Source organism: Myotis lucifugus, unplaced genomic scaffold (assembly GCF_000147115.1).
Source record: "Myotis lucifugus unplaced genomic scaffold, Myoluc2.0 scaffold_10, whole genome shotgun sequence".
Classification (NCBI taxonomy): Eukaryota; Metazoa; Chordata; class Mammalia; order Chiroptera; family Vespertilionidae; genus Myotis; species Myotis lucifugus.
The window spans coordinates 7,910,736-7,922,356 of record NW_005871058.1 but is presented as its reverse complement, the minus strand read 5'-3'; the positions used below and the strand labels follow the sequence as shown (position 1 = coordinate 7,922,356).

The following is an 11,621-nucleotide window of genomic DNA, read 5'->3' as shown; positions in this document are numbered from 1 at the left end:
TTCTGTTTCTGGGTTTTTCAGACTCTTCCTTTCTCTCCAGTTGGGACATTCTGGCTGGCTCTCAGTCTCTGTCTTGCCTCGAACTTTCTCTCCCTGCCCACCATCCTTCCCACCGCACCTCCCCACCCCTCCCCTCCCTGCAGCCTGCTTACCATGGGCCACCTGGCCTTGCTCTGGGAGCTCAGCCTCCAGCTCCCGGGCCTGGCTCAGAGGACTCTGCTGTTGTAGCACCTCTTGCTCCACAACTGGGGGTGTTGGGGGCCTGGCTGAGGCCAGGGGCAAGACTCCAGGGATGGGCAGAAGTGGCTTTACCAGGTCAGGGATATGTGGGTTGATGCTTGGAGACTGCCAGTTTCCATCAGCAATATTGGATTCCTCTCCCTGCAGGAGGGAAGCAGAGAATCAACCAATGATGTGGGCCTCAGACCCCCATCTTTCTTTAATTCCCACATCCCACCCCAGCTTAGGCAGCCCGGGCCCTCCTCTGCTCCTCCTCAAGCTCCCTGCCGCAGGCCTTTGCACTTGCATTCTTGCCTCTTGGAGCATTTCCCCAGGCATCCCGATGCCTTCGTTTCTTCAGCTCTCTGCTCAAAGATTGGCTCATCAGAGAGGCCCTCTGTCCACTGTCTAAGGTAATATACCCCCATCCTCTGCCACTGTCATCCATTGTTCCCCTATCCTGCTTTGTTTGTCCGTTATCGGGACCTGATACATACGTATTTACTCTTGCTCCACTGCTATGTTACTCCAGGAGGGGAGTTACTTTGTTTGTTCACTGCTATATCCACGTGCCTAGAACAGTGCTGGGCAGATGGCATGCTCAAAAGTTATTCATTGAATGAATGAATGTTGAGGCCTGCACGCTCTTTTTCTGCCTACCCCCACATTGTTCACTCTCACTTCCTGTCCCTCCTTGCTGCCTTCTCAGCTTCCCTCATTACCTCTGGACGGCTCTTGAGCAGGGATCCTGCAATGAAAATATAATGGATGTAGGGCCTCTGGCAGACCTCAGACCCCAGGCTTTCACCCTCCACACCCCACCACGGGGTGTTGCTGCCCACCCTGGGGTCCCAGAAGGAATAGGCTATCATGACCTTTCTCTCTAGGCTCAGAATGGGGGGGGGGCGGCTAAAGGGAGACGATGTCTATGTTGGGAGCAGGCACTGGGAGTCTTGGGCATGTGGAAGGGTTGTATGGGGAAGATGAAAATTCCCTCTCACCCCCTCCCGCATCCAGGTGGGGACTGACAACCACATCCCTGCCTGCATCCAGCCCTTCCTACCCTACCCAGCTTTCTGCAGAGAGACGGGTGGCTCTTCCAGGTGCAGGCGAGGATGGTGGAGAGGAACAGCAGGGAGACCAGGGGCAGCAGGATGGCCAGCACCAGCATAGTTCCTGCCAGGACAGCAGACAGCAGGCGGCATGATGGGGGGAGAAAGGCAGAGGGGAAGGAAGTTCATGAATAGCTTTTCAATTCTCCGGGCAACCCAGACAAAAAATAAGTTCCTAAAGGCAGAATTAGAGACAGACGCTTCCCTGGGTGGCAGAGAAAGGGAACTCAGTTGGACTTGGGGGGGACCTCCAGATAGCCAGGAGAAAGTGTGGGAGATGGAGATGTTTGGGGTGGTGCACGTCCCAGCGGCCTGAGGCAGTTGATTTTCAAGGGCTGGAAGTGGTGGTGAGAGGCAGTACAGGGAGGGCGGGGCTTAGGGCTATAAGCAGACTCAGGCCACAGGGTAGACTGTCTTACAGAGAGGCCACCGCAGGAACCGAGAGTGTCCCTCTGTACCTGTGGGGTGTTCACAGAGGTGGGAGAGTGGGGAGCCTCGCTTCTGAATTCTGCCTGTGGTTGCCTGAAAGACTAGGGGTTGCAAAGTCTCCACTTGCTTGCAGGTTCCAGGACGTTATGGGAACAGGAGGCTGGGTGTTCAGTTTCCCAGGACCTGATGTGGGGCAGTGGATAGCTTCTGTCTTTCTATGGGCCTCAGTGCTGCCATCCACAGCCTGGAGTCTGTGGTGCCCATCAACCACACCTGAGGAGGGTCAGGAAGACTTGGACATTTGCACCTGGGAGGTAGCTTTCTCCAGTGCACCTGGATCTGTGGCTGAAGGGAGTACAGGAGGGAAGCATGGGAAGAAACTGGACCTGGAGTCTTGGACACCTGGCTGCCCAGCTGTGTGACTTTTTAAAGTCAGTCCACCTCTCTGAGCATCAATTTTTTTCATATATAAAGTAAGGTGGATTCGACTCTCTAAAATGCCAATCATATTTGATATACAGTTAAAAATTAGTAAGAGGACATGGAAAATATTTATGACATAGTTGAATGAAAAGTCAGGTTACAAAATACTCAAATGACTCCACTTTTAGAAAAAAATTATCTGTATAAACATACATAGAAAAAATGTTTGGGAAGATATATAAAAAATGTTAAAGAGTGGATATTCTAGGTCAGTGGTCGGCAAACTCATTAGTCAACAGAGCCAAATATCAACAGTACTTCTTCAAAATAGATTCGCCCAGGCCGAAAACCGACTTCTGGGCATGGGCCACGAAGTTTCAATCGCACTGTACGTGCGCCCGCACGTGGTATTTTGTGGAAGAGCCACACTCAAGGGGCCAAAGAGCCGCATGTAGCTCACGAGCGCAGTTTGACGACCACGGTTCTAGGTGATGGTTCTGTGGGTGATGATTAATTTTTATGTGTCTGAATTTTATAATTTTTTATAGTGTGCATGCATCAGAAAGTAAATGACCCGCGTACAGGTCTTCATAACACCAGTTACCACATGGGTGATCTTGGGCAAGTCACACAACATCTGAGCCTCATTTTCCTTATCCTGTCAGTGAGGCTGATAATAGAACTACTTGATAGGATCAATAAGAGGATTAAAATAACTAGTGAATGTTAAATATTTGAAGAGTGCCTGACACACTTGCTCTGAGTAAACGGAAGCTAAGATTATAAATATTTGTTAATTTTAAAAAGCTAATAAACTTTTTCCCAATGAATAATGATTCCAGCCGTTAGAAACATCCTGTAATTGTCTATTAGGCTAGGAAACCAATAACTCCACCAAAAAACCTCCAAAAGAGTCAAATGTGGAATTACCTCTCTTAACAATGAAAGTGTGCAATCTAATAAAGAGGTACTCAGTCTAGTAAATGGATTATACGATGGTGGCAAGTACAAAATGGTGACAGTGATGTCAGCAGTGACATCTCTTTAGCCGAATATTATATGTATAATATGTAACTTAAAAAGTGTGTGTGTGCGCGTGGGTGCGTGTATATGAGCGTGTGTGTAAGTAAGCTGGCTTGGGGACACCCCAATTTCTCTTTAAGGAACTTTTCTTCTTGACCCCATTCTGAGAGAAGGATTCACCTTTTCCCTATTTTTTCAGATGGGAGGAATTAAGGTATTTTCCCAGATACCCCCACCCCATGTCCCCCACCCCTGGCCCCTCACCTGGCATCTCGGGGGTTTCTTGTGGATTTCTGCAACTGGTGTCAGTCTTGGTGGTGCCTGGCGTTGCTTCTACCAGGCCCAGGTCCTCACACCTGTGGAGGAAAGAAAGGCCCAATTCAAGAGGGCACGCGACTGGAAGAGGCAAGTGGCAAGGAGGGTCCTATAGAGTTGAGCACGGGGGTGGGGTTGTCAGCAGCTGGGGCTTCTGGGAGGGTGGGAGGAACATGGGCACACTCACCTGGTGTGGGGCAGGCAGCGGGCGCCGGGGGAGGAGGTGTTCTGGAAGTGCCCTGCCTTACAGGGCACACAGTGGTGATTAGCCTCACCAGCCTCACCTGGCAAGAGAGAGGCCAGGCCAGCCAGGATGAGTGGGCAGAAGGAGCCTCTTGCCCAGCTGTGAGCTTCCTTTACGCCCATGGATGGCCCCTCCCTGCCCACCCACCCTATTCTGAGCTGGTACCTTTCCTGATCTCCCCCTTGCCGAGTTTCCCCAGTGCTGAGGGGACTACCCACGATCCCTGCCCCTGTCCCAGTTCCATTTCTCTGCAGGTAGAGGTTTTTTAAGCCAAAGAGAACTACCCGGGGGCTCACCATGCACACGGTACCATGCTTCCTGCCCCCATGCAAGATCACCAGCACCCAGCCTCCTCCCTGCCTTCTGCCCTTAGTGACCTCTGACCTTTGAGCTCAACTTCAGTGCCTGGTGGGCAGTCGGGGAGTGGCTCGCAGTGCATACACTCATGGTTCCGATAGACGCAGGACATTCCTGGCTGGCAGCGGCACTGGGTTTTCTGTTTGCTCGTGCAAGGTGCAGTCTCCTGGAAGCCCAGGACTTGTGGGGAGATAAGACAGCTCGGTGGAGGGGCTGCACTCCAGGGGATCCCGGTCCTCCCCAGGCACACCTCACTCACTCTGATCACAGGGGCGGCACAGCTGGCAGATGCGCAGATGGTTCCAGTGCTCATTGTAGGAGTTTTCAGAGCACGTGTCACAAACTGTGTCCTGATCGCGGCTACATTCAGCAGAGACGTGAGTTCCTGGAATGTGAGTGGGGCAGTAGGAGTGTCAGGGGACCAGGGTTCCACCCTTACTTCTGCCACCGACTGTGTGACCCTGGGCCTGTCCCTCTCGGCGCCTGCACATGAGGGATGGCCAGTGTCTCTCACTGTCCCTGCCAGCTGGTTTTCCTGGGAGATGGTGGCTCCCTGCCTTCGGAGGCAGCGAGGTGGAAGGAGCCCCCTGGAACCCGCCTCCCTGTCCCAGGCTTCCTCTGGCCAGTGCCTCTCACCTGGGGGGCAGCGGGAGCAGCAGGCCTGATGCTTGGGTTCGTAGTATTCCTTTTCCTGGTCCCGGCAGGTTTGGTTCTCCGTGCGGTATGGGGGCAACTTCAAGGGGAGATAGATTTGGGGGAAGAATTATTGAGGGGACAGTTGGGAAGGGCAGAGAGACCAGAGAAGGAGCTGCCCTTATCCAAGCCAGCACCCACCCACCTGCGTGGCCCCTCCCTCACCAGTCGGGGCTGGGATGCTGTCAGGAGACCGCAGAGGCCTAGGACGAGTGGCCCCCAGGCCAGGCCGCGGGGGGAGGCCCACAGCGGGCGCATGGCCGCCAGTCCAGCCCGGTGGAGGCCTGGGGGTAAGGTGAGAGGCCTGGCTCTTGGAGCAGTGGTGACAGCAGCCTCCGGAGCCCGGGGCTGGGACAGGACTCAGGCCGACGTGCCCCGGGGGGCCAGAGCGGCCGGGCTGGCCTGGCCTCCAGGGCTCCAGCACCAGGCTCAGGAAGTGGGAGTGGAGCTAGCCGGCCACGGGGCGGGGACAGGGAGCGCTGGGAGCTGAGCCTCTGTCGCAATCGGGAAGAGGAACAGGCTTGGCTGCCCTGCTGCAGGGCGGGAGGGGGCAGCCGGGAAAACACGTGAGGGCAGCCGGGCCGGAACTGACCTCCTCCCTTCTTCGGAAGCCCGGCTGGGAGAGGGCTGCAGGGGGCAGGCCCAGCTGGTGGGAGAGGGGCAGCAGAGCCAGTGAACAGTGCTCAGATGGGCCTCAAGAGGCTGGCTGGGGCAGAGCTGACCAGAAGAGATGGAGTTCCGGGTGCCAGATCTGAAAAATGGAGTGCCTGGGACTGCCAGACATGGAGGGTGCAGAGGCCCTGGGACCGCCCGCTGCACAGCCAGCCAGACACGCAGCATCTGGGAACCAGAAGTCCTGGATGCAGACTGTCTGGACTCCTGGGTTCCTGCCCTGTTGTGTGGCTTTTTAAGATAAATTACAAAGGAATAAAAAACTAGCCAGTCCTCCCCTCCCCTGATCCAGCCAGTCCCCACGCTGATGGGCACAGGTCACCTACAAGACACTGCAGAGGGTGCAGCCCCGGCTCCCCTGTCCTCAGAGGAGGGAGAGGACAGGAGACAGATCCTCGCGAGCAGGGCAGCGCAGGAGCCTTTGAATCCCTTTGAACGGGAAGGAGCTGAGGGGGCACCCAGTCCAGCCCCCTCACCTAAAGGATGAAGAGACTGAGGCTCAGGTAGAAGAGACCAGGACTCCGGCAGGGCTTAGTCCAGGGCTGTCCCTTTTCTTTCTCACCGTGAACAGTGGCCCTGGAGTGACTAGCAGTAGCCTGTCCCCCTCCCCTTGTGTCAGGTTTTCTGGCCTCCGAGCTTCTGTGCTCCTGGCTAAGTCCCACCTATCCTTGAGGTTCCCTGGGGCTCTGGGCAGCACGCCCACTCCAGGCTGCACAGCTCCACTCAGCCTGCTCTCTGTGACCTGCTGCTTACCCCTTACGGGCTGACTGCGAGCCCAGCAATGGCCTGGATCTTTATGTCTGGGTTCCCAGTGTTTAGTCTGACATCCCACGTGTCCAGTACATATTTATGGGTGAAGGACTGATGCCTTGCCCGTGTCACATAGCCAGGCCTAGAGTCCAGGACGACCGATGTCTGGGTCCCAGCTCATTTTAGCAACCACACTGCCTCCTGGTGATGCAGATTGCTGCCCTTAGTGTGAGGGGCTGACTTCCTCTCTTGAGATAGGTCACCTGGGCACTGTCCCCACCCTGCACCCTGGAGAGCCCAGTTCAGGGCTCATCCTTACCCTTGGTTGGTCTGACTGGCTGGACAGGCTCTAAGGGATGGATCTGAGAAGTCCTGGTGCAGGAGTGCGCCTGGGGAGGAGGGCTCACACAGGGTGATGGGGCCGGGGGAAGAGGGCTCACGGGGTGAAGGGTTTGCCTGAACTTAGACACTTCACTCTCCTCTCCTGGTGCAGGCCTAGGGCCCACACTCTGCTGTAGTGCAGGCCTCCTGGAGAGGGAAGAAATGCCAGAACAGCGTGCACTGCTCAGGGGGCACTTATTTCCAGGCCAAGGGAATTGGGGGCCTGGACCAGGCTTATCACTGAGCTTCTAAGGGTGTAAAAGTGTATGTATGTAGTGGCCTTAGATTATTTTTTCACTCTACTTTTTTATTGTGAAAATTCACACATAAATATAAATATACATATACAAAAGGAGAGAAAATAGCATTGTGAACTCCCAGCTTCAACTCAGGGCCAGTCTTATTCTTCCATATAGTCCTCCCGCACTCATCTAATCTCCCCTTAATTATTCTGAAGCGAATCCCACACATATGTGTCATTTCATTTGAAATTACTTCAGGATTTTACTCTAAAAGACAGCAACTCTTTTTCTTACGTATGCAGATCAAAGACCTTCACTTTTCTGTATCCCGTTATCTTCCCAGAATGTTTGCTGCATGCCCTTTCTGGTCAAAGCCCCTGGCTTCACAGAGGGCACTATCTCAGATTCTTTTCAAGCCCAGCTGGCTGAACTTCATCCTTCTTTCTGCTGCCAGTCTCATGATCTCACTTCAGCCTGCAATGACTCCCTGCATCCTAAGGAAAGAGCCCTAAAGAGATGAACTTTAATCCTGGCCCCACCACTTCACCTCTCTGGGGCTCTTTTATTTGTGCTAGTCAATGACTGGTTTCCTTGCAGATCTGTTCTCTACCCTTCCCCTGTTCTGAGCTGTATCTCTACTGAGAACTACATTTCCCAGACTCCTTTCCCCTCTGGCTGCTGGATAGGGTCAGCCAATAGGAAGACAGGTAGGTGGAGGACAGGTGGGTGGGAAGAGAGAAGAAGCCAGGCTGTTTCTCCACCACCCTCACCCCACATTTGCTTTCTAACATCGCCTGCAGTTGGCTGTGTTTCTTCCTTCTCTTCTTCCATAACCCCATGTCCTACCAGGCAGCCCCTACTATTTAGTTCCTGGCAAATAGCTCTGGAGGCTTCTGGGTCTATAATGTGACATTACCCTGTTGTCTTTCCAGCCCTAGAGATGATAGCTGCTTCCTGCTTTGCTGTTTTCTAGGTTGCCTCACTGTCTCCTGTTGGCTCCTCCATCAGCCATGTACCAGTTGCCTGTGTTAAATTTCTTTTGTTTGAAAGATTTAGAGTGTTTCCTGTTTCCCAGATAGACCATGATTGACAAATCTTGTCAATGCATGGTTTTTATGTCTACCCAACCTTTTCCAAGAGGATGAAGGGAGACTCACAGGAGTGAGGAATCCATGGATTCTTTGTGATCAGGGCATTGTCTCTGCTTCTTTTCTTTCATGCTCTTCGCCAGCTTCCTTGAAGTGTTACTGGTTTCCATTGGGCAACACCAGCCTCAGACTAAGTGCCCCATAGACTCTCAGAATGTGGGTGGGTGGGGCACTTCTCCCAAGCCTTCTTTGGAGGAGATTGCTGAGTGAATCTTCTTCCCACAGGCCCATGAAGAACCCAAAGGGGGTTGGTGAGAATTAATTCAGACCCTTGGAAAGGGTCTGATAAACACTGAGAAACGTGTATTTGATGAGCATTGTCCTTCTCTAGAGCATTTCCACTACCACTGGGGACAATCCCTTAGCCCAGTCGTCTCAACTAGGGTCACTTTGCCCCCCAGGAGACATCTGGCAACATCTGGAGGGGTTGATTGTCACAATTCAGGGGATACTATGGCATCTAGTAGGTAGAGGCCAGGGATGCCGCTAAGCATCCTATGGTGCACAGGGCAGTACTTCCCATGACAATTAATTGTCTAAATGTCAATAGAGCCAAGGTTGAAAATTCCTGCCTTCAACCAAAGGAATAAACTTGTGATGGTGAACGTCTATGCATCCGGCCAGGTAACTGGACTAGGAGTGGCTGGAAGGGATTTTCTGGGGCATCATTTTAGATTAAAGAGAAATTCATGCTATATAAGTGCAGATGAAAGAACCACTTTTCCCCACACTGGGGTGGCCACTGTGGAGAGGCTAATTATCTCTACGTTTTTAAAACTAAAGAGTTCCACTTCAATGAATGACACATTTTTACCCTAGAAAGGATACAGGCTGAAATGGAAAAAGCGAATAAAATGTAGGTTAATTAATAGAGCACAAATGAACGGGTTGCCAGAGGAAATTAAGATGTAGTGGGGGTGCTTTGTCATATATGTCACTCTCAGTCAAAAAGGAACCTTGGGTCTTACCCCAGATGCTAATTCTGGTGTCTTTTGCACAGTGGGTCAGCAAGTAGGGCCACCAAGATGAATACGCCTGGTGCCTGACTTCAGAGAACTCATAAGATGACCCATGCATATGTAGATGCACAAATGCACACGCACACACCAGGATAAGAACAGTATGCAGATGGAAGTGCTGCAATTGTGTTTTAAACACGGCTCTGTCTCGAAGTGTGGTGGAGAAAGTGGTTACTTCTATAGTCTCCTGTTCCCCAGAGAGCAAGAGGCAGGAAGACCCTTTGAACTCATAACCCTCATCCCACTACAGACCCTCTTGTTTCACTTCTCTCCCTGTAGCCTGTGCACATTTTATGGCCACACCACAGGGTTAGAGTATGGCTGGTGTTGGGTGGGGGGAGGCAGCCCTAAAAGGAAGGAAGGAAGGACTGGAGCTCTGAGAGAAGCTGGGGTAGCTTCCAAGACAAAGTCTGCAAGACCCCAGGTCCCCACAGAACAAGACTCGGCTTCTCTGGAAGTTAGGGGAGCGGCACTGAACTTGGAGAGCGGAGGCTCAGCTCTGAATCTGGCCCCACTGAAACCCCTGGGTGACTGTGGGCAAGTCGCTTTGCTTCTCTGGGCTTTTCAGTTCCCTCATGTGTGAAGCAAGCAGCTAGTTGCAGAGTCAGCTGGGAAGGGCCTTTGCAACCGTCTGGGCTGCCTTATCCACCCACTCCTGCCATTTTGTTTTTCAGAGAGGTCAAGTGTCATTTTCAAAGTCACATACAGAGTACACACACACACACACACACACACACACACACACACACACACACAGTATTGATTTCAGAGAGGAAGGCAGAGGGAGAGAGAAACATCAATGATGAGAGAATCATGGATCGGCTGCCTCCTGCACAGCCCCTACTGCGGATTGAGCCCAGAACCTGGGCATGTGCCCTGACTGGGAATTGAACCCGGGACCCTTTAGTCCACATGGCCAATACTCTATCTGCTGAGCCAAACCAGCTAGGACCAGAGTTTAAAGGCAAAAATGAAACTCAGAATATATGAGTGCACGGTAGAGGGGGTCAATGGGGCATCTGTAATACTTTCAATAATAAAGATATGTTTAAAAAATACGTGCAAGTCTATACAGGCACCAAAAAGATAGAAATGGATACATCAATTACATTGGCTCCCCTTGGGCTGAGGGGTGGGAAAGGCATGGGACTAAGAGAAGCTTTCAGAGTTCTGCCCACTTACGTATTACTGGAAAATTGTATTGCCACAAAAAATGTATTTGGGCATTTCTGCACTTTGAAAGATAATATTTAAAATGGAGCTATGACAAAAGTGCAGGTTTCAGATTTCTGTTTTTCTCCCAACAACAAGCTTGCTCTGGCCAGTTCCAGATCCAGGCTGCTGCGGTCTCTGAGCTGCCACCCTGTACCCTGGCAGGCAGCTGCAGGGACACCGCACTCCCGCTCAGCCCAGACCTGGCCCTTGCAGCTCTCCTCCCAGAGCCCTTGAGATGAAAACTATTTGCTTGTGCTTCCGTAAGCCAGCAGCGGGGTTTCAGGCCCAGGCAGCAGATGGAAAAGGCAGGGGGGTGTCTCTCAGAACCTTTGAGGTCAAACAGGCTGGGCGCTGCCATCCCATTTGTAGGCAGGATTGTCTCTAAGTTAAGGACCTGGATCAAGGGATAATGGAGCTTCTAGGGGTGTCTGGGTCCCCTGGGAAGGTGGGAACAAGGTAGAGAGGTTTTTGCAGGGCCAGGGAGGTAATCCAGGACCAGACTGCTGGTGAATCCATGAACTCTGTGTGAATGTGGGAACCTTCCTGGCTTTCAAAACCAGGGCCAGAGTAGCCCGATTCCCCTGGAGCCTGTGGCTGGTCTGTCTAGGGAAGTAAATGGCAAAAGCCCTAAGTAGACAACCCCAGAGGAGGAGAATTCTGATTCTGTTTTCCCTCAGTTGCTATTTTGCTTTGTGCCCTCATACAACTGGCTTATCTCTGTGGAGGCTCAGTTTATTCACCTGGAAAATGAAGAAAAAGCCAGCCTTTCCCTTCTCAGCTGGGTGTCCCCAGCAGACATCAAAGGAAAAAAACAGGACTGGGTTTGGCATCCTGGTTGACAGTAGCTCTCGCTTTAAGAGGCCACAAGAGACTGCCCAGACAGAAAGCACCCTGGTTGTATCCTGAGCCTAGAGTTCCCTGTTTCCCTCTTCTTTGCCTGCTAAAGTCCCTGTTGTTCCTTACAACACCCACCTGAGATGCCACCTTCTCCAGGAAGTCTTCGTGACTCTCTCCAGGCTAGAGTCTCTCCCTCCCTCCCCAGGCTCACTAAGCCCAGGGCTTTTTAAATATATATATATATATATTATATATATATATATATATATATATATATATATATATATATAATTGATTTCAGAGAGGAAGGGAGAGGGAGAGAGAGAGAGAAACATCAATGAGAGAGAATCATTGATTGGCTGCCTCTTGCATGCCCCCCCACTGGGGATCGAGCCCACAACCAGGAAATGTACCGTCGACCGGAATCGAACCCGGGACCCTTCAGTTCACAGGCCGACGCTCTATCCACTGAGCCAAACCAGCCAGGGCAAACCCAGGGCTTTGATCTCTGCCACTAGAATCCTCCTCTTCCTATATTGCAG

The 11,621-nt window shown here is 52.1% G+C and overlaps 1 protein-coding gene across 1 annotated transcript in view; it reads right to left on the bottom strand.

Moving 5' to 3' along the window:
• LTBR (lymphotoxin beta receptor) overlaps window positions 1–5,264 on the bottom strand; it is a 6,399-nt gene extending 1,135 nt beyond the window's left edge. Inside the window, 9 exon segments of the mRNA XM_014451605.2 lie at window positions 153–381; window positions 942–967; window positions 1,288–1,395; window positions 3,471–3,562; window positions 3,709–3,805; window positions 4,150–4,302; window positions 4,382–4,507; window positions 4,759–4,855; window positions 4,981–5,264. Coding sequence (XP_014307091.1) covers window positions 153–381; window positions 942–967; window positions 1,288–1,395; window positions 3,471–3,562; window positions 3,709–3,805; window positions 4,150–4,302; window positions 4,382–4,507; window positions 4,759–4,855; window positions 4,981–5,073 — 1,021 coding nt within the window. The 5' untranslated portion in view covers window positions 5,074–5,264.
• Window positions 5,265–11,621: the final 6,357 nt, after the last annotated feature.